At 37.2% G+C, this 27,847-nt stretch overlaps 1 protein-coding gene across 5 annotated transcripts in view; it reads right to left on the bottom strand.

The window, feature by feature from the left end:
* Window positions 1-383: 383 nt before the first annotated feature.
* Window positions 384-27,847, bottom strand: part of CHID1 (chitinase domain containing 1) — a 127,483-nt gene continuing 100,019 nt past the window's right edge. For all 5 annotated transcript variants that reach the window (XM_075162968.1, XM_075162972.1, XM_075162970.1 and 2 more), the window contains 3 exons: window positions 5,616-5,696; window positions 2,724-2,766; window positions 384-648 (listed from right to left, as the gene is read on the bottom strand). In XM_075162968.1, coding sequence (XP_075019069.1) covers window positions 550-648; window positions 2,724-2,766; window positions 5,616-5,696 — 223 coding nt within the window. In that variant the 3' untranslated portion in view covers window positions 384-549. The remainder of the gene's footprint in view (window positions 649-2,723; window positions 2,767-5,615; window positions 5,697-27,847) is intronic.

Raw genomic sequence — 27,847 nt, forward strand, 5'->3', positions numbered from 1 at the left:
TGATTTTCTACCAGCTTGAGGGAAAGATATCTAATTGGTCGCCCCCCCGACATTTTACGTTGACTTACCTTCTCAGAAGACAGTAAGATGCAGAGGGTCCAGCAGGTATTAAATTTGCTGGATATAATCTGATGGATTTATTTGTTCACTTACTTTGGTTATTACCAGCAATTGTCTGAGATGTCTCCATCTTAAACTTTGATCAGATGGCATCAACTTGTCCATTTTATTTCTTGTAGAAAACATTTCAGAAAATATTTTCAACTCTGATGCCATCCCAGCTATGTTGGTCTATTTTCAATGACTCTGAATTCAGGAGCTTTAAAAGAAACTTCTGGGTTTTTTTTTCTCTGAATTTTATCAGATACCAACAATCACGTCCGTGTAGCAAATCAGAAAAGGTTCTTTATTGGGGAAAATGCAAGTTTAATATAGATATGATACAAATTACAAAAAATGTTTTAAAAATCACCTCTTCAGGATACCCAAATTAATTGAAGGTGGAGTCTCATTGAAGCAAATAAAGTCTTTCCCAGATCATCTCTTATTTTAAAGCAGGTCGTAGAAATAGTCCAGGCCTTGCCCCAGTTCCCAGATGGATATTCCAGTGCCCAATTCTTTTGCAAGCTCTAAGCGCAACTGGATGGACTAAGGCAGAGAGACATAAAGCAATTACCTTCTAGTCAGAGACATTAGACACTCCATGCTGCCATCTCTTCATGTCATTATCAGACTTTTTAAAAACATCTATTCTTGAACCAGATACTGAAAAACCTAGTCTGTATTTCAAATACTCTCTGGTTAGCAAGCAATCATTCAGTGAGAGACAGTTAATTGCACTAGTTAATTCAATGACCTAATAAAAGATAACCAGCTAAATAGACAAAATGCCACAGAAATAAATCAGATTTATGAACTATGCAGAGGACTATTCTAATTTAGGCTACCATTTCACAATGTACAGAAATCCTAACTCTTCCCAGAAATGTCTCAGGGGTAAAATAAAACTTTATCACTGAAGACAATTAGAACAACTTGTCAAATACCATCAAGATGTTTTACCTACCCTTGCCTTCTCCCAGGACAGAGTCACGATTTTCATTATCACAATTCTATTTTAAAGAGATTCTGGGAGTTTAATATTTAAAAGTATCCCTATTTGAGCTCCAGCCATTGATTTAGAGTTAGTTTAGCCTTTGGTTTACATGGGAAGCAGTGCCACAGTTCATGTTCTGCACTTCTTTCAGTTCAGACAACAAAAATAATTATTTTTTCAACCTTTTACTTTCAGGTTTTCTTACTTTGAAGTGCAGCACTGCAACGTTTAAACCGCTCACACCAGGGATGTGTTTAAAACTCATTTCCATAGAAAACAGAACAAAGTATCAAGGCATCATTAACAGATCCACTGTGCCTGGTGTTCATGACTGCTTTTAACTTATCATGAACAAACCAATTTTGAGCAACCTGCCGGTGATTACAACATTAAAAAGGGGAAGAAACACACTTGTCATGGGGTAATACAATTAAGTGTTCCCCGCCCATCTTGATCACTATTATGTGAACAACTCTTTGATTTGCCCCAGCATATAAATCTCAAAATATTTCATTACAAGCTTGTTGAAATTGAAAAGAAAACCTGTTTCCATAAATTCATCGACCACTACAGTTGAGTATCTGTTAGAGAAGAAGTAATGAAAGAAATGTACAGGAATGAGTGTTTTTAACCTGGTTAGTACTGACAACAGCAGGGTAAAATCCTTCCACAAGGCCAAAGAGCACGTAGCATAACAACATGCAGCACGATCTATCTTTTCTCTGATAGGTTCGCAATGAAACTTTCTTACACTCTGGGACAGGTACTACTAGCAAGAACATAGTTAGACGTGGTAATTAATACCCCATATGTGCTAGTACTTCCACCAATATTAGATTAATGAAAGGAAATATCCTTGTACTAAGATAACAATCCTGTTCAGAAAAACAGAGCTTTGGATCATTTCACACTAGTTTAAGCACACAAAATGTCTCTGTTCTCTGTAAATATGATATACTTTCACTACTGAAGCAATTCCCTTCCAAGATTAAAAGCCAGCAGAGGCTTAACATACTGCCTTTAGCTTAATTTGAGAAAATCTAAAGATCCTAGCTTCCTAGGAACTAAGGCTGCAAGTAACCATTTTATCCGGTGTTCTGGTATATTGCAGACTATGGTGTAGACAGAAATTGTATGTCCTGCCAAAGGACATGCTTCAGTTTTCAAAACACTAAAATACGTTCCACAGAAACAGAACTGAAGAACACAGGGCGATGCAGGCTGACAGGGAGAATCAGGACCCCGTTACAGAGGAAGGCAAAAGTTCCCCAAGCTTCCAGCCAACATGATCAGAAGGAAAATTTCTTCGGTCTCTTGTCTGACAAGCAGCATGTCTGTTAGCACCTGAACTGTGCACTCGAACAGATCCTCTCGGGGCACTGCTTTGTCCTGGTGTGTCCTATCTCGAGACATGGCTAATCTTCAAAAACCCCATTATGCATGAGATAGAAAAAACAATCTTCTTGTACAGGCAGCTGAAGCTTTGAATCGTAACAACTATGTGAGGGTAAGCTTCTTTCACAAAAGCCTAAACCCAGTTCAACATTTTCTGAAGTGTCTCAGTAATGCAACAAGTCAAGTAAACTCTTTACTCTTACAGCCCTCTGAGTGATAAAGTGGCACCTACCTTCAGTGTTGGGTAGAAGACGGCATGTTTTCCTCCTTTATTTCTGCAAAACAGGAATACCAAACAGTCACAATAGCTGCGATAGATTCCCATAGGATTTTTAGCTGAGGTTAGAATTCAAAACCAGTTTTATTCCTCCCCGCTAAAAGGAAAAAAAGACAGTGCTGAAGAAAACTGCTGATTTTATTTTGAAGAAGTTATTGCCATTAAAAATAGGTGAAAAGACTGACAGTGAAAATAGAGGATCCAAGAAGAGATCTCACAACAGAGATGTTTTGATACTAGATCTAAGTAAACACACTGAGATATCTTGTTGCAACTGGATTATAAAACTGTCAGCAAAAAACCTCATGAGGTTCAACCAGGCCAAGGGCAAGGTCCTGCACCTGGGTCAGGGCAACCCCCGGTATCAATACAGGCTGGGGGATGAAGGGATGGAGAGCAGCCCTGCCGAGAAGGACTTGGGGGCACTGGTGGATGAAAAGCTGGACATGAGCCGGCAATGTGCGCTCGCAACCCAGAAGGCCAACCGTACCCTGGGCTGCATCACCAGCAGCGTGGCCAGCAGGTCGAGGGAGGGGATTCTGCCCCTCTGCTCTGCTCTGGTGAGACCCCCCTGCGGTGCTGCGTCCAGCTCTGGGGTCCTCAGCACAGGACAGACGTGGACCTGTTGGAGCGGGTCCAGAGGAGGGCCGTGAAAATGATCAGGGGGGTGGAACAGCTCTGCTATGAAGAAAGGCTGAGAGAGTTGGGGTTGTTCAGCCTGGAGAAGAGAAGGCTTCGGGGAGACCTTACTGTGGCCTTTCAGTACTTGAAGGGGGCTTAGAAGAAAGACGGGGTTAAATTAAATGCTAGCAGTATAAAATATACAGACAGGGCAAGCTACACTGGGCACAGATACTAAGGCTGCTTTTTAAACTCCTAATAATGAGAAGGATGAGTTTCAAGCGGTCTCACAGCACCACTTTACCAGTTAGGCTAGCAGGAAATGCAGAGTGCATGGACAGACCAAGTAGGAATTGCTCCTAAAATCTCCCAAATTACGTAAATGCATACTTACCTGTCAAGTGCACTGGGACAAGCGCTCGGAGACAACAGATTTCTCTAACTATTTGCAGTAGCTAGTCTCTGCCTGCTATATGAAAATCATTAGCTGTGCTTTGCTTAAAGGTTCATGATTTGATTTCTTAGCAACTGCAGACACGCGAGATTTCCAGATGAGATGCTTTACCAGTGAAGAATATTTCAGGCCTGGCTGCCATCCCCATCCAATGAATCTGAACCTTTGCAAACCAAAGTGATAACTGAAAAAGAGTTCCCTTAAATAACGCCCCCCTGCAGCCAGTTGAACCACTGCAGACGTGCTGGGCCCCACGGCTGCCTGCCAAGCACAGCGCAGCAAGTGAAGTTTGGAGTGTTTTTCAGATCCAGTGTGCTTTGTGCATCAAAAATTCCTCCAGGAAGCCCACGAACAAGCATCTCCAAAGATTGCCTTTCAAAGGCAAATGATGTAGTACTGCTGACAAGCTATCCCTTTCCCACACGTTCAGTTTGCAAGGAGACGCTTAGGAAATCTGTTTCAGAGATGAATCCCAGAAGCTTGCCTTTCAAACAGAGCCCTCAGATTTACTCTTCTGAGAGCAAGTTTTCATCCAGCGGTCACTGTGTCTCCAGTTGGATTGTGCATTAAAGATCAGTAAAACAAAGCTGCTGATTTATTCCTCTTTAGTTAACACAAAAAACCTTGTAATTGTTTGGCACAAAGTAATTTTCAACAGGATACCAAAGAATTAGATATGAAGGAACACAGATCCCAGTCCTTCCATACAAACACAGAAAATAAATTAAAACACTGCTGATCAACAGGTAAATATTTTTTTTTCCTGATAAGAAATACATGTTGCTGAGAAGTCAGGAGAAAATTGCAGGCTGAGAGAAACCTTGAAAATTAAACTAAAAATATAAAAGTAGGACATTTTTAGGTTGTTTGTGTTTTTTTTTTTTTTTACATTTAAAAATATTTAAACCAAGAAGGTATTTTGGAAATAACAAAGTAGTTCTGATTTTTTTTTTCTTAAAGCACTCTAAAATGTGTTTTACTCTTGTTTTCAGTGGTGTGTCTTGACATTACTGATGCATTGAGTAATATACAAGAGACAGTTTTGCAGAAGTAGTAGGATTTTGTTTGTATAATTTTACCATATTTTTGTATATTTGCATACAAAAATAGCAAATTATCACTGAGGCTTAATAAGATGTTGCTGGGTTTTTTTTTTTAGATCTGTTTTAAATGGATTTTTCCTAGCATCAGGAATCCTCTTATCATTTCATGATGAAAAAGGGAGGACAAAGAAAGTTATTACTCTTTCCCTTCATGCTCTCAGTCCTTTTAAAAACTTTATCTGGAAGTCACTTGATATTATTCTCATTAAATTTCTCTACAGTCCATTCCATTTAGTGGAAGTCTGTTGCTTGACCAATCTTATCACTAGGACTTGTAAAACCAGGCTCCTGTGCCACAGATTTTTCTCAGAACTATTTTTGGTCAAGTTATTGGTAATCACCCAACAGCTCACAGTACTAATCTCAGAGCCTCTGATTAACTGACACTCGGCAGATGACTTTGATGAACAACTTCTAAAGCTATGACTCATCAGCCTTCTCTTCTAAAGATTGTTTTAGCTTATGTTATTTCATTAATCCTTCTCCGATTTACTTCTCTCACCTGAAGCCCTCTTTTGTGCTGCAGTTCAGTGTTGACATACAGATCACAAACAGCAGAATTTCCATTTGCTGAATTCAGTTGCATGCTACAGTTAACTGGTAATTCATTGTGTACTGGGCCGTGCCCAAAAATATTTGCAGAACAGTAAGTTAATAAATGTAACTCACTTTTTGTATTCAAAGTAGTGTTCAGCAATTTGTTCATCCCAGACAATTTTTGGTTTGTGCTCCTTCAAGGTTTCAATGTACCTATAAATTAAAAACATAGATATGGAATTAACTTTTCTAAAAAGCAGTTATGAAATTACATTGCAGAAATTTCTGAAAAAGCATTTTACCATATTTAGATGTTGAACACTGTATCAAAAATATCTTCTTGCTGACAATTGATTTCCTCAGCCACTTTACAATTTGCCATGTTCGCACTTTTAGGCTTTTTTTTTTAAAGCAATGAATTAATTAACGTTCATCAGTTGACAAATCTATAAAGGCACATGAAGGCAGTGCTTCAATACTTCTACAGTCTGATTCCTATATGCCAAAGCATATGAACTGAAGTCATCCCTAGGCTGTACCTAATTGTGTCCTCCAAGGCTAATCAATGCAATTCTTAATTATAAGCCACTATTACGTGATCAGAAAAGTTCTTCTATAAAAGGGGCTTAGTTAATCTAAAAATGAAATTTAAAAAGAGCTTGTTTTCAAAGAAAAGTTACTGCTAAGTAACTCTGCCTATGAGTTTTCTCTACCACTAGCGTCTTGGCATTATTCTCTTGCATGGACATTTTGAACGTGGAATGACCTACCTCATACCTACTTGACACAAAGTGAGGACAGAATACTACTTGTACCCAAAAAACTGCATAGGTGTGGAATAGTCAGTACGCTGCAAATTCATGTTCTTGGTTAGCTCACAGCATCGTCTCAGTGTTAAGACCGTGTCTCCTTGTGTCTGCATTTCTGACTGCACAAGGGAAACAAAGCTGCTTGCTGCCTCATGTAAGAGGACCAGAAGATGGCAAGCTACTGCCAGGGACAGAGGCCACAGAGGTGTCACAGAAATCAGAGCAGTCTCTATCACATGTTCCTCTGTCTCTTCTGCATCTTTTTAATCTGCATCTTTGGCCAGCAAGAAGGCTGAACTTAACTCTGCTGGCAACTTTCCTGATTAAACATTCGGGGGTTTATCTGGCCACAGGCCAAGCACCACGAGTTTCTTGTTTTCCTTCGGGATTGTATCGGGAATTTGAACTCAAAGTCCCGTTATCCATACTCTATCTTTATGATTATTATATAAAGCTATCACAGGCAAACACAGTAATCATAAGGCAGCATTAAAATTATTTTTCTATTTTTGCAAAATCTTTCAAAACCATTTCTTCCACAATATGTCTAATTCTTGCAATAATTTCTCTGCTCATGACAGGATTTGCATAGAGAAATTTGCCTTCAAATCATCTTATTTTTAAATAAGAAATTTCCATCTCCTATGTAAAAGATGTTATAACTGATTTCCATCAGCCACTATCCTTACTCCATCAGTGCTGAAATTCCACCTCACTATATACTTCAAAAAAAAAGATAAAAAGTTTGTATTTCTCAGTTTGAGAAAGATTTATTCTCTCCTTTGGTATTATTCTAAAGGCACTTGCAACACTCAGCATTGCAGGGAATATCTTCTCTCTTTTGCTGTGGCTTGCTCATTCATATATCAGTAAATTGTTGCCTACTGATAGCAGTTTTAGAAAAGATTTTCATTTTCTATTTAAGTCAAATGAACCCGAGCCAGGCATGCTATTTAAGTATCTACATAAGCAAACACATGGTAGCAGCTATTGCACTCTTCCTCAATATACACATGTCCTGGAACATGTCCTGGAAAATAAAAATTATTTATTTTTCAAATAATGCAAGTTAAACCTTGGAACGTGCCCATCCCTTTTTAAGATATAAAATTTTAAATTGACTCACCAGAGAAATATGCAAAGAGATCTAGTTTGTATATTTAAAATTTAAGGATAGCTTTTAACACCTTGCCCCATTCCAGAATGGCGACTTCAGTAATGACAGGAGACAACTCTCATGTAGAACATGGGACCAAGATGTTACAGCCCAGAAGACAAGAATTACCAGTCAAGACATCCTGGCATGCGGTTTTATTCCTGAACGTATGACTTTAGATGGGAAATCCTGATTTCGCTTGCTAAAAATCCCAACACAATTAAAGAGTGTTCAACATACATATGAACAAGCTTTAAAATTAGAAATGCAACTTGAAGCAATTTTTATAGCCTATTATATATAAGGTATATTACTATTTTAAAGCTGTTCAGGCATGCACCGCATTTAATGAGAATCCATCCTGACCAGGCACAGAGAATTTATTTCCCTTTCTCCTGCCTCTGGGCATTTATCACCACGGTATGTAAGAGCAAAAATGAACAAGTTCATCTTCAAATCACATCTATGGTGATAAGACTAGCTCCAAGTTTGAGTTGGGGAAAAAAAAAATATTAGGCCCAAAACTGCCACTACTATCCATTAATTTGGGGGGACCTACTTGAAACATATTAACTTGGTTTTTACATTGTCTCTAATAAGGACAACAAAAATTCAAAGTGCAATGTTCAAAACAATAAGCTCCCGTTTACTTCAATTGCAACTGCGTACACAACGCTTCTGAAAGTCAAGTTTTATATTTTTCAACCAGACAACAAGGTTGCTGTGAAGAGTCTGGAAGAGGTGCAGCCACAAGCCAGCGCTGTTTCACACAGGCTTTCTATTGCCCTACGCTGGGAACAATCCATTCCCTTCCTGTAGTCATCTGCCCCAGTCACTCCTCATTTTCTTGCAGTAAAACATACAGGAGCTTTGCAGGCAACATCTCCCAGATATGCCGTACTTCCTATTATCTCCGTGCTATCCTACTACGTGCATCATAAGCGGAAGGGTTCCTGTGTAAAATTGCAGCACCTGTATCACAACACACTTGCTTGACTCAAACTAATGCTTACCCAGGCACTCTTAACATATTATCTCCTAGCTGACTCAGTACTTCATTCAACAAATATTTGATATGCAGTTATTTAAAAAAAAAATTTAAAAAAATATTGAAAAGAAATTTTCCATCGCACTGAACCAGACAAACATGGGATATCGGTCTGCCCAGGGTACAAGAGATCTAGATTCATTTCCAGGTTCTCAAAGAGGAAAAGGGACGGGCAGGGAGCTCATCACAGCCAGCCTTCCTTCTTCTTTCCATCTCTCACCTCAGTCTCCTTTCGACTCACATTTATTGCTATTTTTCTCTTCTCTCTTTCTAATTTATCCCTCTTTCTACTGCCACTGTCCCAGTTCGTGTCTGCTATACTCCTATCCAGACTAATTTATTTGCCTCCTCATCTGTCAGCTCCTAACTTACTAGCTTTCTTGTTTTACCGAGCTGCCTCAGCAGTTAAGTGTACGATAAACACTGAAAACTCAGCTTCGCTGCCTTGCACTACGTATTTGCTGGGAAGGTTGTGGCCATTTGCAGAGAAAGCCATGCTGTTTCTCTGGTCCCAGCCTGAAACGAGGTCAGCACGGATGAAGATTCTGGAGTGCTGATGCCAGTCTCTAATGAAGTGCCAATGCAGCATGTATAAATGATAAATTTGCATAGATTATCAGGAATAGTAACAAAAGGCAGATGTCACCTGCACGTCCACCTTGCAAATACTTGTTCTTAAACAGAGAACTGCCATTCTGGCTCGTTTAAATAGGCCTTGGTTTAAACTACCCAAAGCAACAGTTTTGTTCCCCAGAACATTCCTTCTTGATAATAGCTAAGCAGCTAAAGTACCAATTCAGTTGTCACAACTGGGCTTTGAAAATTTAAAAGTTACAATCTAGTAAAAACATGGCCACATAACGCAAAAGTCTTTGGAAACGATTTTAAGTCTGCCTGCCACTTTTCATACAAGACTTCCTATCTGCCGTGGTTTACTGCAATTTACTGCCATACCTCTGCCAAAAAGGACGTTTCTTGGTCTACAGACACCGACTGTTATTCTTATGACTCTGATACTCCTGGTTACAAACCCACTGGGCAGGGCTGGACTAAAACAAGCATTGCCTTCCGTAGAGTAAATGAGAAGTCAAAACATACATATTATGGAATACCTGTATTCCAGTCAGTCCTGCCAAAGATGTGTATCTGTGAACAACACTAATACGGCCACACCTACACACTACTGCACTGTGCTGCACATTCAACTAATATATAAAGGATCCAGGAGAAAGGTTCTCAAGATTTATGGCCGGTGTTCCTTTTCTAAGACACTTCTCTTCCAAAACATGAAAAATAGTATGGCACTGGAATATGTTAAGGTAAAAACCACGATCTGTAGTCCCCCTCAAGAAGGTCTTTATCTTCATGGATCATGCTTTTTCACCAAGAATATAAAGAAACAAGTCTCTAGTGTATGTTTTGCAACAAGAATATACATTCCAGGAAAATATATAGCTTCATATATAATTTTTAGACTAGGATTTATTTATGGAGGTTAACTTTTTTAATCCTCAGGTGCTCTGCTTTACTAGTCCTGAGCCGCTCTTCAACAAAAAAGCTCTCATGAAAAGGAAACCACTACTGAGCATACATCTCATTTTGATGCTCTCTTCTAACATTTTACATTTTCTCCTCAGTTCTCACGTGAACAAAACTCTGACTAGAAGCAACAGGTCTCTAACCAGAAGGAAGGATCATTTGCTCCTGCTACTGCAAACTGAGCTTATCTTCCACTATAGCAAACTTCAGTGATTCAGTCAAAGGACATAAAATACTGTTCAGCTTGAAAATCTATACCACACATTTTCTTTTGAGTCTGCTTCAGTTATAATAGACTTAACTTGGGTATTAAACCCTGAACCTACCAGGAATTGCATCTCCATAACTGACCATCAACAGTGCCTATGCATGGCAACAGATGTTTTAGACTCAACTAGATAGGGTCCATCTTCCCCCTTTTCAGGGAGTCATATCTTAATAAAAATAAGAGAAATCACATAAAAGGCCATATTCTAAAGCTCAAGAATTTAGATTTCTAATGCAGAACAAATACCTCCAAAACAGTTTTCATGGAGGTACTCCTACGGACATTCCCTATCTTGGTATATATCTTCCAAACAGTACTGGTCAGTCTCTCCACTGCTCTGTGTACATCACGACACCATGTGAAAGGGCAAATACCCATTTTCAAAAGAAGATTTTTCAGAGGGGAGATATATATATAGATAACCTGTAAGTCAAACGCCCTTTTATTTAATGTTTAATTTCAACTACCATGACACTGTCACATTTTAGCAGTTTAGGCTTTTCTTAAACTATTTCCTTTTTGGTGGGAGAAAATGTCAAGAAACAATATAATCTGGAGACACTTTTAAACTTTAAATTGAAAAGTTTTTAAAACTGAGAATTTTTTAGGCCTTCTCTGCTTTTTAGAAGATCATTTCTAAAGAACAGCTGCAAAATCGGTGAATATACTACAAGCTACTAAAAAATTCAACCATAAAACTAACAGTTTTGATAAAGGATGCCTTCAATGGTAATAAATGAAAACACAAAAGGAAGAAAATCTGAAAAAGAAAAAGATTATATTGAGATTTTGAGTTCTCACTCACTCGATCCCTAAAATTGCAGCTTGCAAAAGGTAGAGATGCCTCACAATTTAACAATCTTTAGATATTAGCCTTTAAAATAGTTTTGTGAGCATGCATAAATTTATGAAAAGCCTAGCTGCAGTCACTAATAGCAAAATATTATATATGTGTGTGTGTATATATATAGTATTACATAGCGTGCAGTAATAAGGGTCGGTAATAGACGGAACAATGAAGTAAGCTTTCACTACACTGGTCCCATCAGGATCACTTAAGCACCTTTTTACCCATCTCCTCTCACCATTCAATACTCAGTAATACCATATTTACAATATATAACTATAAACTTCCAACTGTAAAAGGTGGTTAAAGTTGTATACCACTATATCCCTTTCTTGCACATTAAAGAATCTGGATTTTATTAACACAAATCCCACAAGTTCTTTCAAAAGCAAATAGGTTATCCAACAAAAAGACAGTTAGTATGTATCTTCTAGAAAATCAAAAGAAGACACTAACTAACATTAAAACAGTTTTTACTCTGAGGATTTCAGGGGAGTGGAGAGCACACTCTAGAAGTCTTATTTATTCTGTCTGCAGCGTCCAAAAATAGTTCTGTTAAGACCTTTAGATTATTTCATGTAAAACAACTTAAAATCAAACACAGTTTGCAGAGAGACACCAATCTGTTCACTTTCATTACCGTGGGGTGTCTTGGGTAAAGCTGTAAAAGTATCCAAGTAGCAGCCTAGAAATGAAAAATCTATAAGCAAGCATCATCTTTCTCTATTAATCTTCTCTCTGTTGTTGCCTGCACCTTTGCTCTGTCACTTTTAAAAGGCAGTAATAGTATTTTTACTATTTTAATAATAACAGGTTTCCAACAGAGTAGTTTCTCTGTGGGCGTGTTGCTTTCAGTAAGTTTTATAAAGTCATTCTCACTGATTCCTCCACAATACTTCATCACTGACTTGACAGATGACACTTTCCGGTGCTTCCCCACCAACCTCACGCAAACCTATTGACCTTCGACCTTCTGCCATGACTCACAAGCCAAGCCATGATGCACCAGCCCGAGGAAAATAAGCAGAACCACAGCAACATTTCTACCGTTACTCCGGGCTCTTCAAAAGTGCACCTTGTTTAGCATTCTCAAAGTAATTTAGAAACAATAATACTTTGGTGGACACAAATGCAGAGAGGTAGCCAAGTATTCCTATTTTATAGAACTCTGGAGACACAGAAGACAATGTCCAGCTTTTCAGAAGCATCCTCTTCTTGCTCTTGTCTCAGGGAAACAATGAGCATTAAAACCTTTCAGTGCCTTACTACGGCCACAGAAGAAAGCACGAACCTTTCAGCATTTCTACGTATACAAGTTTACATGTTAATAGTGCCCTTTATTCTCATTTAACTTCACAGAGTTTTTATAAAGAAAAAGCCCTGTCTGAGAGTGTACGCAACGGTATGCTGGCAAATTACACTACGGAACTGCGAGTACAGCTGAAAGTACTCTAGGGCATGCTAACTTTTCTCAATATAACCAAAATTGTTCTTCTTTACAAAAAAGAAAACAAAATTACAGTTAGATATCGATCAAAGAATAGAAGTAATCACACACAAGGCAGAAAAAGGTGTGAACATTTATATATTTAAGGTTTTGACTCAAACTGACAGCTATGAGAGGAATATATGAAAATCTCCTTAAAGAAAACAAGATCGTTATTTCTAAGCCAATAAATATTTCTCAGACAATAGAGACATAACTAGATTCAGGCAGAAGGTTTGCATATCTGTTTCAATAACACACTGCTGTTCAGCAACTCCATTTTATTTTGTAATGATACAGATTTTTTTTTTGTTCTGTCCTTCTATTTTTCAAGGCACCTGGAGCTACAAAATGTGAACTTTTTTCCCAGTGCAAATTATTTATGATAACAACTGTTTACTAAGTTGCTTTTTGTTCCTATGCATCAACTTTGCATATTTTTTATCAGAAATCTTTGTTGTTCTTGAACATTGCCAAGTCTCAACTTTCTAGCTAAAGTATCAGAAAATCCTTTTGCTTGTATTTGTTCAGTTAGACATAGATTTTTCCTTCCGATTTATCCAATCTAACATATGACAGGTCGCTATTTACAGTCGGGTTTGGTTTTGGCAGCTTTTGCTGTCTTGAAAGAATGAGTTTGTTGCCTCTGAAAGCCTGCGGTATCAACTGGACTTCTCTTTCTGCTCTGGCCAAAGGGCACTGCCCTGTCTGGCAGAAGACAAGTTAATGGGAGAATAGTTTACTGTGCTAGAACAAAAAGCAGGATTCAGGCAAGCTCACAGAAACAAAAAAGCACAAGAGAACCAAATGAAATAAAGCATACCTTTACAGACTAGCTCAAGTAACTAGTCTATTTAGTCATACTAAAAAAAGTTCAGTTTGACTATGAGCTAGAGGCTAGAGGTTCCACAGGCAAAGGATTTTTTTTTTAATTTTTTTTTTTTAATGAACTCCGTTTATTGGTCAATTTGAAGTCTTGGATAAAAACATATCTTCATTTGGTCTTGATTACCTTTGCACACACTTTAAAAAACGTGACTATTCAACAAAAATGTGATGTTTGGTATTCATCACAGAATTAATACCAAGTAGGCATGCTACTGGGCAAACAAAGAGTAACAATATTCTCTCTCAAATTAGGAAACAGGTCACCTCAAGGTTAACATTTTTTCTGACTCACTTCAGTTATGAACTATACCAGACAGAACTCTCCCTATGTGCTCACTTCTAAGCAAGAATCTTCCCCATCCTCCCAGCTTTAAGTTGAAATTAAGTAGAAAAGAGAAAAAATAGCAGATATGTAAAACAGTCTAATATAAATAATTTAATAATTTAAAAGTTGATATGAAGTAGATCCTCCCCTCTCTCACACTTCCTATGTCATAATTAAAAATGTTTTCATTAGCCATCACAACTGTCTCTGCTATATATCAGGGACAACTTGAAAAGCCTCGTTTAAAGCAGACTGTCAGACTACATTTTGGTGCACTAAAATGCAGCACACTGTGAAAACAAACTGATTTTCCTCTAAATTCATACCATCCACCACCACCAATACAAACCACACATATTTTAAATCTAATATAAAACCTACAGGACACACTAATGACCATCACCCCTAAAAAGAATAAGAAAACCCTTTTCCTCAATTATTAAAAAACATTGCACTGCGGAGGTTCACTGGTCCACATGGCTTGATAAAACCACCATTTTTTATACACACACACACTTGGAGTACTGCATGCTGTCTCTGTTGATAACCAAGTCGATTCACCTGCTCTATACTGTCTAAATCCTACAGTATAGCTTGTTTACACTACGTAGGAAAGTGGCTGTTCAAGCGTTCGACTGTACCAGCACAATGTAGTTACTCCTTGCAGGGCTGATCAAAAGCCAAGTGGTATTTTGTGAGATATTTAACATCTGCATGCATGCAAATTGTCCTAAATAGAGTTAAAACATATTGTTACATTACTAATGAAAAGACAATTTTAACAAAATATGTAGACGTGTCAACAGCAGCACTTATTACACCACTGTACATCAAATCTTATAATCTGCACTTAGTTATTAAAATACTGTATTAATTTTATACTTTATTTTATAATCAATGTAATGTTTCAACTATTCATTATGATACTAGGAAAAAGTACGTCAAGGATATCTCATTTTTACTAATTCTAGTCACAAAAGTATTAGGGTAAAAAAACGCATGAAGGAGAATACTCAGCAAAAAAGACTGTCAATAAAGTACCTAAATTTCTTGCAGGATGTAAAATTTAAGCAGAACTTCCCCATTCTGAAAATAGAGAAAATCACAGCTTTCTCACTTTTTTTATTTTTTAAAATCACTTGCCTCATTAGGTCTCTGTACAGATATATACCTGGGGTTTCTTTACTTTTCTCTCTCTGGATAGGATTTGTTATCTGGATCTTTTGTGACATATGGAAAAAAAAAGGACAGAATGTGGAGGTCTGTATCAAACTGAAATCTTTCTAGACACCTCCATTTAGTCATGGATAACTGCACTGGGAAAATAACCTCTGAGGACGAGCCTCAGACTACCAATGCTGTTTCAGAATGATTATACAAAAGATGCTATAGTGCGATGCCAGAATTTGCTTTGAGCACTGAAAGCATTGCTTACTCCTGCCATACTACCATTTCCCCACCTCCACCATAATCCAGGATAAGAATCATCTCAACACCAAAGATTTCAGCATACGAATTTCCACTACAGCTAGGAGTAGTAAATGAAAGGTTAAATAAATGATATTGGATAATAAGTAAATAATCCTGCTGCCAACGTTAAATGTACATAATGTATAAGTTATGTAACAAGCACCTACTACGTGGAAGAGAAGAAGCTTAGTCACAGAAATGTTATCCTTACAGAATTCTGAAATACTTAAAAGTGCTGCCAGGCTTCTAAGAGAATTCTAGGTCTAAAGGAGAATTGAAAATATGCATTGTTGAGAAGCCAATAGGTGATTCTTCCCTCAGTCAGGGTCAAACCACCACACTGGCATTACTGCAGCTTAATGCCCATCCTTCATAGAAGAAACACAGGTCCTAATAAATTCCTACAAGGCGATGCATCATCATGTAACAGTAGAAGTATTAGTCCCTCCTAGACCGTACAACGTAAAAGCTTAAGTTCTACTCCAGCTCACCCAATAATCTGGCTTACTAAGAATCTGAGACAAGACATAGTCTCTCTGCTTAAAAATACTTCTCAACATGATGAAAACTAATGCTTGTTTATCCCTACAGGCTTGTTTCAAGAATCAGCAGGTTCATCCTAAAAAAAAATAAATCTTTGAACATAAAACTGCTAATTTAAGGGTACATTTTCTGAAATGCTTAAGTAACGCTCAGTTGAGGTTGAAGCGTTTTCAGATACATTACTCTTAAGTACAATACCGTGCTCCATTCTTCCAAGAACTGACATAATAGGCAATGCATATGAAAAAATGAGGCTGTATCTCTTTGGATGTGAGGCTGAACAAAGTTCAGGTACACTAATACGTCTGCTGTTCAGCTTCAGCTGTAAATAACAAAAGCTAAAACTATGCTAGTCCTGTTGCATGTCAGGTTGGGTTTGTTGGGGTTTTTTTGCACACATCATAAAAGCTTTCCAGACTTTCCTCTTGCTCAAAATATACAAATCAGCTATATTTATACAGTGCTGCCCAGATCAGCTATGAAAACTGTGTTATACTGGATTTGGAACCTGGTCAGATTCAGGTGATCTTAATTCAGTGTACAGGAGATGAAATTTGGTCCACTCCAGCTATGAAAATGAAGGTTGAGGGCATAGTCACCTACTTTGATATTCTTAACTCTTCCATGCCTACTTCATTAAAAAAGGTAGATATAAAAAAATAATCACGTTTCTTTTCCATCCTTGCCTGAAAGGTCAGATGATCTTAATGCCAGTGAACATCACTGCTAACTCTGCCAGTTGCTTCTTCCATCTCTCTCCAACCATTCCTGAATTAAAACCATCCCAGTACAAACACAAGGTCAATATCAATGTCACCCACCAGATTTAACAACGACAAAAGCCAGCAGGAACATCTTTTCCTCACCCTGTGCCAGGAAAGGAGCAGCGCAGCTCTTCCAAGCCCCCACCTCAGCCCTGCCCACCCGGGACCGGTGCCAGAGGACCACCTTTGTGGCTGCAGGAGGCCTGTGCCAGGGAGGTGCTCAGGCCCTGGCTGAGACAGACGGGCAGGGGCCAAGCCCGTGCAGGGCATGGCCACGGGAAGGTTACACTTGGTAGCAAAGGAGAAGGGAAGATACGCTGGGTGCAAGCAGCAGAAGGCCCCAAGGATGGGAGAAGGATGCTGTGACTGAAGGGGAAGACCTGCCAGCAGCGTAGCTCCCAGATTACCTTGTCTGGTCAGGCAGAGCACAAAACTTGCAGGACTCTGGGCATGTAAAACTGACCCAGGTCAGCATCAGCCTTAGGAGAGAAACGCTGGCTCTGTTCTCTCTCCAGAAATAGGAGAAATAGTTTAGGCCAGACAGAAGCAGTGTTGTCTGCAGGGAACTAGACCTTCAGGTGATGAACAAAACTAACTGCAGTAGGAGACTGTAGCCTGAGAAAGCTGACGGCTGTTTGGGTTCCATCTGCTTCACAAGATGCTGGGAATGAGACACAGAAATAGATCTCCACTTCCCAGTAGCCTCAGAAGAGCGTTCAGGTTCCTCAGCTGACAATCACGCCTACAATTTCCACCACCAGTATCTCTGCCTGCTTCTCCCTGGCTAGTGGGTTTTCAGTAAAACATGACCTGTGAAAGCAAAGTTGACACAAAGTGCTAAACCATAGAAGTGATCCAGTTGTTGAACAGCCCTGTCCCTTCAAAGCAGTGGGAATACCCGTATCCTTCAAATCTCTTGAAGGCAGCCTCTGCTACCATGGCCCTGCACTATAAGACGGCATATAAGACATGCTTCATTCTTAAACTATAGGAAGAACAGTCCAAGAAGCAAGAAGGCAGCACTCACCGCTGCCTTGTGCAGCTCTGCTGTAGATCCCCGAGATCCCAAGCATCCTGCTGAGTGCAACAAATCAAATGCTTTTGAGAATGGTCTTAATATCAGCCCAACAAACAAATTCATGGTATTATTTCCCCCATCCGGGACACTGCCGTACTCCCAGCTACCAGAGCCCTAGGACTGTAATTTTCAATGCTGCTATGACAAACAAGGACAAAATATCCACCGTTTACTTCTACCTATTTCTGTTCACCTGAAAAGTATATAGTAAATGCTTTCAAAATGCAAGAATACTTATTAAAATAATGGTATTTAAGTAATTCCTTACAAAAAAAAAATTCAATTCCGTAAGAGCAATTGTGATAAACTATCTAAAAGAAGCTATGAAATTACAGAGTTGCTCAAGCTTTATGTATCTTACTGTGCTGCTCTAGTTTGCTGATAAATGTTACCCATGGTCTCTTAAAACTAATGCATTCGAAACCTATTTCAGGTTATGTTCCTAAATGGAAGCATATTGTAGTATTTTCTGACTTTTAGAGGTAGCAAAGACCAAAACCCAGCAAGTTTTGCTCTTACATCTGAGGTTAATCTGCCAAATTCTCATTTGTGATAAATCTGACTAAAATAGGACTTCCAGGTTATCACACACATAGTTTTTGAAAAATTTTAGGGTTCTTTCGTTCCAATTTTTACTTTAATTAGCTGGCATGTCAATTAAATTTTGGTATTTCAACCTAGCTCTCACAAAGCAGAAAACTTTTTCAAAGCTACTCCATGTCTTTTAATTATCGCCTGTCATGTCTCAAGTTCAACCTCGGAAAACCTGAACACCTAACACTTTCTATAAGACAAAAGAAACGCAGTTCAGGGATAGTTTTTTGGCATGAAGTAATAATAGATGTGCAGTAATAAATTTAAATGATCAAGTGCAATACAGCAGATAGTTTTACCTTCATATGAAAGAAATCATAAGTTCAATTCCTGACTGGGAGGATTGTAACTAAAGAAGGCGACTACACTGAAGGAAAAACTACGGCAGATCAGTAAACGCTACAAACCTCCAGTGACCTTGAAGCTATGAACTATATACTCTTTTCCATCTTTTGGGATCAAGTTAAGTGAAGAATGAAGAACATTTCTGCTGACTTTCAAGTTCATTTTTCATACTTGGCAGAGGGATTTTTCTCCTCTCAATTGACCATGTTTTAGTCACAGTTATATAGATTTATTCTGGATTTACACCAATAGAACTAATGTAAGACTTTCAGCCTGAGTTTTTTTAAAAGATAGAATGATGACAAATTCATGCAAATGACTATTAATCTTTCATAAATAATGCAAATCTCAGAGGGTTAGTACATTTTTAACATGCCTTAGAATAATCTGGATGGCATATAATTCCTCCATTTTTGGCATAACTTGAATTGAAGACAGGCTATGAAGTAATAAACTATATTTTGTCCAATGAGAGTGGAGATGTATGCTCTTTTAAGAAACTATCTTCACCAGGGCAGTTAAGTAAATACTTGAGAACACGGATTTTACATCTTTTGATATTTAGTTAAACTAATACATATTCACGTGGCAGTGTTCAGTTTTAAAGAAAAGCCTGGCACTTTTCATCATGAAAAAACAGCAAAATGTCTTCCGTATCTTTGCTGTAACTCCAACAAATATTTGTATATTTTTATCTGTTTAGTTTCTGCTCAACAAACATATCTGTGCCGGCTGCTAAAATTTGTTAAGGTTAAGATTAAATTTTAAAGCAAAAACCAATATGCATATATTTATTTGAAATGACTTCCAAAAGAACTGTTACTTAAATCAAATGGCAACACTTGGAGTGCAAATCAAGGGACAAAATGATGGCCACATTTTTTCCCTTTAAATTAACCTGAAATTTCAAAATGCAGTACTATTTCACATCTAACAGGTATGTATATAATTTTTTTTAAATTAAACAGCACTACCTTTTGCATTAACCATAACTACGGCCCTCTACCAGGTATACAGCACTCTGTACACAAAGGATCTTTGGTTTGCTGAAGAAATTGTTGATTTAGAGGAACACTGAAAACGGGGAATTATACTCACAGCATATGCGGGATCTATATACATTCTAAAATTTTGTTAACATCTGGGGAAGTTAGAAAATAAATCTTTTTGCTGCTTTTGAATTATAGAAGTTCGTTTTTTGCAATTATTTGAGCAAATTCAGACAGTAAGTGTTCACAATTTATCCTAGTACACTGCTAAAGGTAAAGCAGTAGGGAATTTATGTATCTGAAGTGGTTCCATATGCAAATACATTAAATTGCAATAACACTTTCAAAATACTATCACTTTGCATTCCCTACACAAGTCGTCCAACACACGGAGTAATCACCAGTACAGCTGTGTAATTAATAGAAAAAGAATGTCCTTTAAACACTTACTAATCGTAAATCTAAACAAGTTAAATATTAACAAACACTATGATATGCATGTAACAGAAGGTGAATCCAGAAAGCCCAAAGCAAAATTAAAGAGCAAAAAATCCTGTAAGGTATCAGTTACTAAAAGCATAGCAGAAGAGAGACTGATACAATGTGGAATGAAGAAACAATGTCTTTTGTTTTTTTTTAAAAAGCACAATTTAGAAACAACTGTTGGGGAAAAATGGTTATAATTCTCCTTTTTTTTTTCTGATTTCATCAGTGAACATTGCTTATTGCAAAGGCTCAAGAAAAGCATTTGATTATTTTAATTAAAAAAAGGGATTCCATTGAATTAAGTCTGGCAAGATACTGAATAGGTTCATTGCCACAAATAAGTCAACTTTTCTACCTCAAGGCAGGCCTGAGGGGAGAAGTAAAGCTTTACTTGTCATTGCAAAGAGCCATTTCAAAACCATATGGCAGAGGTGCCACCTGGGAATAACTCCCTGTGCCCCACATACCTAATTATCACAAGCTCCTGCCACAGTCATATGCACAGAGATGAGGTATGAATGACCTTGTTAAGTAAGGAAAACATAAAAAGAGGATGATAGCAAAGCTAGAAGATGAAGAGAAACCAGATGGGACTGTCAACTGTAAAACTGCAAAGCCCTACAATGCAAGAACATGAATAACATGGAGAACAGTGCTTGGATTAGATGAAAAAGTTCCAACTGCAGTCACTGAAAGACTTACTGACCTATGTTGGGGATTGGTAAGGCTTTTGCTGGGTATTATTTTAATTGTGCTTACTTTTACATAAAGTGGAGGGCTGTAATCTGTTCCTCTTTCATTTTCCATTGCAGCTATTGCAATAAAGCTCAGTACTGCTTTACACATGTTGTAGTCCACAATATAGCTATTGCACCACTTCAGAAGCTCTTTTATTTCAACCCCCCCCTCAGGATGGCACAGTTTTCTCTTTAAGCAAAGAACTATTACTGCTGGATGACGGATTCTGTACTCAGCATCAAAAAATGGCTGGTGAATCAAATCCAGAAGTCCTGAAGAGAAATAAAAATTACCTCCTCAGACCAGGAAAAAAAAGGAGGTTTTTGGCTCTTCAGTAAGCTCTGATTCCATAACTTGGATCCGTTGAACTAGTTTTTCCGATTGATTTTGGCACTTGTGGAGTTGAAATCCTAAATATTATGTTGTGAGTAATCTTTTCCCCCAAAAAACTCTACATTTCTGGATTATGACGACTGCTGTCTTTGATCAAATGCTCAGAAAGTTTCCATGCAGAGGACCAAACTAGGAAGAAAAACAAAAGAACCTGCAGCAACACATGACTGACAGACAAAATACAGAGAAACACACTGAAAAGGCCGAAACGGATGTTATTGGGCCATTTGTCTATGTGGATATCACATCAGGGAAGGTCTAAATACATCATACACGTTATAGGTTTCTTAAGCTGACAAGAAGAGACAAAGGAAAACAAAAGAGTGGGGCCAAGAGCTAATTTTTATCCATTAATGTTTCTGAGCAAGCAACAGCAATTCAAATATACTGGATTCTTTTTTGGATCCTGAGGAATGAAGACACAGATTATTAGACCTATTAATTTATATTCACAAAATATATTCCAATTACAAGTAGTTTCTGACTCTTTCTGGCCCCATAGCCATTGCAAGAACCTCTTTAATTACTTGCCTCTTTTGCAATAAAATACAATTAAGCAGTACTAATTATTTGACACAAGATATTTTAAGCATGGAAGAGGCTAACCAGTTGCTATAACAACATAATTTAATGAACTTGACTGGCAGGTAATTCTCCTCCCATGGCAGAAGAGTTTTGAACTGCACCCCCACTTTCAAACCTATCATCTTTGTTGCAATTTGTACCCACAATAAAGTAAGAACATATTGAACAGAAGAGTGCTGAAAGAATTCATAAAACCATCAAATTGTCACAGGATTTTACACTTCAGGATGATGCACAAACATTAAGCAAATAAGATAGAGGTGAGAAGGCTATTGATTAAAATAAAGAATCTATTTGGAAACATGTTCTTCCTCTGAAAGACAGAAGTCTGGGATGATGTTATAAATTCAACTAGATGAAAGCAATATCAATCCAGTCAGTAATTGTGGGGATTTTGCATAATAAAACAGTGACTTCTCCCTTCAAGAGCAGCAACTAAATATGCCACGATGTATAACTATTTCTTCAGAAATATTGCAACAGCATTAGCAGATGTCTAGAAAAAAATAATTTGACAGGTATCAGAAAATTATAAATATTCCTGAAATTTCTTTACATGATTCCAGACAATCTTCGTTATGTCCCCCAAAAGGATGCCTGGCCACAGAGGGAAAGTGGAAGCTAAGAAGTTACCAAGTTAAGAGAAGAGCAGTTTTAGGGAAGTATATTATATGACAAGATTGTGTAACTTCAGGAGCACTTTGCTCTAGCTTATAGCTAATGCAAATTGTACTGTTTGCCATTTGAATTTGGTCAGTCACTCAGATTCAAATTTTATTTTTAAGACAATGAAAGGATGAGTAATTCAGAAGGAATTCAGAAAGGTGCTCAATTTTTACAGATACAGAAACATCATTCCGTAAAGAATCGGTTCTATAATTTTGAGTGCAGAAAGGCAATACATAAGCTTCACAGAACCAGAGATGCTGTTTCATTCCAGCAAACAGATCTATGTTGTTTATAATAAAATACAAGTAACATATGCAAGTTTTCTTACCTTTTCATTTGAATTACTGGATACTCAAAATTAAATTTAAAGCTAACACAGAGTGTTTGTGTTTGTTTTTACCCAGAGGCTAAATCATTTCTTGAAAAGGTTCAGCTCTAATAATTAAAATTGATGGAAATCACTGGAATTTTATAACTGTGTTATCTGTCACTGACTACAACCTCAAACATGACAGAAGAAAAAAATTCTTCACTGATGTCTGATATTCACCTTCACCACCAAACCTTCTTTCTTGACCTTATGACTTCTTTAGCAAGTCAAACCAGCTTGAGTCAAACCAAGACTCACAAGTGGTTTAGAAAGCCATACACCCCTACCATTTTGCCAGTATCAAATCAATCATATCTCTCCCTCCTTGAACAAATAGGTAAAACCTACCTCTGCTCCTCTGCTAGTCAGTGTTAGCAGAACAAAATAATTGCATTTGGTTCCACAAATATTTCCAAAAGAGAATTTAGCTAAATCATAAATTAAGAAACTACTCAAAACATTAAGATATTTTAGTAACATTTAAGGACACACAAAATTATACAAATAAACCCAAAATGTTTATTTAGTAGTCAAAATTAGTTATTTTTCATTGTCTGAACAGCAACAGCTTTTTTTTGCTATTTAATTTGATTTTCAGATGCGGCTCAGGGAATTTAGAAGTAAAATTGTGTGTCTCCTATTAAGCATAACATTCTGATTCTATAACAAAAAACATGTTCAAGTTTTTGCTTTGTTTTCAAAAGATTTTAAATCTTCCATAAATTTAAACTTATTTTATTCTTAAAATGTACATGGAGTTTTAAAGATTCGTATCTTGAAGTCTATGAAATATTTCAGTATAACATATTTGAACATTTTCGTACCACAGCTCTTAGGAGAACATACTGTATGAACTTCTGGGGGTAAAAATAAGGGCAATATCACCATCTTTACCACCCCAGCATTAACATGGAAAAACAGCTGACAGAACAAGTGCGTCAGAATTAATCACAGGATTCATATACATGTATCATATTTAAAGAAAGGAAAATAAATGAAAAGGATCAAAGTGTTTTAAAAGGACAGAAATATATTAGGGTTAAAACCAACTTATACACACAAAAAGATGTTGCTAGAAACAGATGCGTATGGGACATTACATTTTACCTCCAGTGTCACTGCCACTCTACAGAAGGGTAAGACAGCTACGTATCATACAAACATCTTCAATTTTTCCACACAATACTCAAGTCTACTAGCTTAGGATTTCCACAGCTGTTTAAAGAAGCATCGACTACTATTTGACTTGCCTCTTAAAGTATTTTCAAAGGGGAATAGAAGACTATGAGATCTGCTGTTTAGTTTGATTTTCACAGCTACTAAGAAAACAATACATTCATTCGTCAAGAATAGCATCATAAAATCATAGAATGGTTTGGGTTGGAAGGGACCTTTAAAAGTCAGCTAGTCCAACCCCCCTGCGTGGGCAGGGACATCTTCAACTAGATCAGGTTGCTCAGAGCCTGGAAAGAATGGAAAGTCACATCTCAGAGGTGAGATCTGTTAGACTGCAGGATGCTACTACTGATGGTACTCCACTCTTCCCCCACATACACTGAAAAATATGGTCTTTATGTATAGAAAGAATCTTTCTGCATGGGCCAGTACTAAAAAATTGAAACTGGAGCTTTACATTTTTTTCTGAAAATGGCTAAGATGATGATTTTCATTAACGCAAGCAAACACAGAATAATTTAACTTCAGCACCTCTTAAACTTGGCTAATTGACTGCTTAACTTTGACTGCACTGAAAGTGTATTTTAATATAACTATGTAATCACTGTATGCAAAACATACTAATAACTTCTGTAATTTCTGCACTCCAAAGCATTACGAAGGCTAATGAACCTTGCTGTTTTGATTTATCATGCAAGATAACCTGGTTAGACAGTTAGTCATTAAGAAGCTGCTTCCTCATAACACAAAATAGAAGTTTTCGCTAATGGAGAAAATACTATAAAATACATCTTACAGGTACATAAAGACTACTTTACCCACTCCAGAATTTTCTATAAAATTATGAAAAATTCAGAAATGTGAACAATTATTTGTCAAAGGTCTCCTCAGATTTTTTCAAGGACAGGTGGAATAACCCTTATTTTCATAATGCTCTGGCATCTTCTAAATGCCTCACTGGCATTATCCAATTAACATTCTGAGCATCTCATCTTCCACATGGAGAAGGTGGCAGAGATGTTTACTTATGTCACCAGCAAGAGTGATGTATTCAAAATCATCACAGGAACAGAAGTCTGCCATTGTAAAAAATGGTGGGTCTGTATTGGTAAATGACTGATTATTATCAAAATAGTTTCTTGAAGCAGATTTAATCCACAATTTTAATACAATTAATAAAAAATAAAGTAACTGCCCACTTGATCAACATTTTTCTTCCTCAATATTTACAAGATGCACAATTCTTGATTAATCCCCAGTTTGCTCACCAGTTTGAGTATCACATCAGAAGCCAAGGCTGTAAATAGATTCCAATTTAGAGAACAAGTTTACTTCCTTCTGTTGAAACTCAATGAGGATGAAGTTTAATAGGTGCCATGGAAATTTCAAGAGTCTGTAGTTAGGTTGACATGTTCTATAGATGAAGTTATAGGTGGATTTCAACTTAAACAACAAAGTTGCTTAGTCTTTGGGTAAGTTTGAGAGCTTTGATAATAACTTATAAATACATTTAGTAAAAACAAATAGACGTAGTAAACCAAATTTGCTGCAGAAGCCAAAAAAAAAAAGGATTTGAAGTTTTTGCTTTATAGGTACAAAGGGCTGTAAATTTGAAGTCAGTTATTCAAGCCATACTTTTCTTTGGAATTCTGTATTAAGGGGCGACGGGGGGAAAGAAGACATAGAAATCTGGAAATTACTTGGAAACGGTGAACCTCAAAGGGCTAACTTGCTTTGATATATGTAGAAGATTACTGTGAAGTATTTTAGTATTTTATCTACCATGTTCCAGAGCACAGCTGTGAGAGATGCCAAGTGCCTTGTCACCTTATTTTTGTCACAAGTTCAGAGGCAAAGAGCCTCAGACCAAAGCTCTTGCCTTTCTTGGGTCTCCACACACACTCCCAGAAAAAGATTTCTTCACTAGGATTGTCACCAACACATCAACATCCTGCACACAGTTACTTCAATGAAAAAATAGGCTCCTCCTTCCTCTGTCTGAATTTGCACAGTGAAACAAATGGTGTTGAGGATGTTCACGCAGTGTGTTTCAGGAGGAGTTACTTTGGACTAGCCCTAATCTGGTTTCACAGACTCAAGGTTCATGAGGAGAGTGAACTAAATGCACTCGTGCAGCTCAGCTTCCATTTCAGTCTTGTCCAAAATGAATTCATTTTGGATATTCCGAGACTGCTCTGCAATGTGAATTAAACAGAAATGGGAGATGATATGGAAGAGCGACTTAAAAAATGTATTCCAGAATCAAACTAAAATACACTACACTATTTTTAAATGTTTCTCACTAAAAGAATGATCAGTGGGGTTTTTTTGGTTGGTTGGTTTTTTTACAGTCTATATACAGCGTATCTTTATCTTTCTTCCCCTTACTGCATTTTTAAAAGTCCATTATGAACAGCCACACTATATGCCAAGTGTCAAGTCTAATTGAGTTATAATTATTACGAGGAATTACTACCTGAATAACTACTTGTATCCCAGGAGATGAGAATCCTAAATATGCACATGTAAGATCTTGATTCTATTGCTAAATGGTGTCAGAATTCAGGGTACCTCCAAAACAAAGCTGAAAAGTCAGATTTATCCGCGTTACAGCAAAGTGAGAAAAATGTTCACCTTTGGAAACATAGCGATACAGCCACAATGGTGATACAGCAGTACATCTGAAATACTTGCTTTTGGCACTCCAATAAGTTCTACATTAATTCATAAATAAGAGGGACATTTTCAGTAGCTCATAACACTTTCAGATTCTACACAGTTCAGAAATTATATAGAAAATGCATGTGCTGACATACAATACAAAAATACATATTTCAATACATATTTTTCAAAGGAAAAAAAAATTTAAGTAGGTCCTGAGCACATTTGCTTGTTTTGTTTACTTCAGAAAGACACAAACTTTCTAATTCAGGAAAAAAGCTTCATAGAAAGGGTCAAAGAGTAATTTCAAAGAGTAGTTTTGTACTTACAAGAAGGCAATCTGATTTCTAGGAAACTTAAAACATCGAGGGCAAGGGTGGTAGTATATATTTTAGATATGCTCTGTTGTAAAATAAATGAGCGCATAGCCCACTGATTTCAAAATCAAGTTTATTCACTCGTGGATAGAAATAATTTGGCCTAAATGTATTAGTTACTAACTTCATTATGCAAATTAACTTCATTTGATAAGGGCCTTAATACATGCTTGCTTTCATGCATCTTTCCTTAATTTATCCCGAGTTCTTAAGATTCCTGCAGTTTTCAGTCACCCAGTTCTACCTTTGCAATGCTTAAGTATTTTTTCTGAATTTAGAACTCCTGATTATTTCTGTAAATCAAATGGGTATTTATATGAGTCACTATTTGCTGGTGCTTAGTCTGAGTCTTCTGCAAAAAAACAAAGTGAAATATGGCAGGGTACAGATGTCATTGTAATGGTACACTCCTCTATCTCTCCTGTTCCTTCTGCCTGTTTCTAAACAAAATCAAGTTTGATTCTCACAACTCCAGCTACATTGTAAAGCATTCTGTAAAATTTTGGCTTCTTCTGATAACAATTTTGCTAAATCTCTTAAGGATTTTTCTCAAAGTGTTTTTCTAGTTTTAAAGAAAATACATTTTCTAGCTCTAAGAATGTGTGCGACACTTTAACCTTACTTTTAAAATGACTGTATTTTTTATGCTAAAATTCACAAATCACTAAGTGTGTCTTGTGAAACCTCTCGAAGAACTTAAGACTTGAGATCATTAGCAAACTAAGCACGTATTAGAAAACAGTTAGTGTGACTGAATTAT

This window comes from Calonectris borealis, chromosome 14, assembly GCF_964195595.1.
Source record: "Calonectris borealis chromosome 14, bCalBor7.hap1.2, whole genome shotgun sequence".
Classification (NCBI taxonomy): domain Eukaryota; kingdom Metazoa; phylum Chordata; class Aves; order Procellariiformes; family Procellariidae; genus Calonectris; species Calonectris borealis.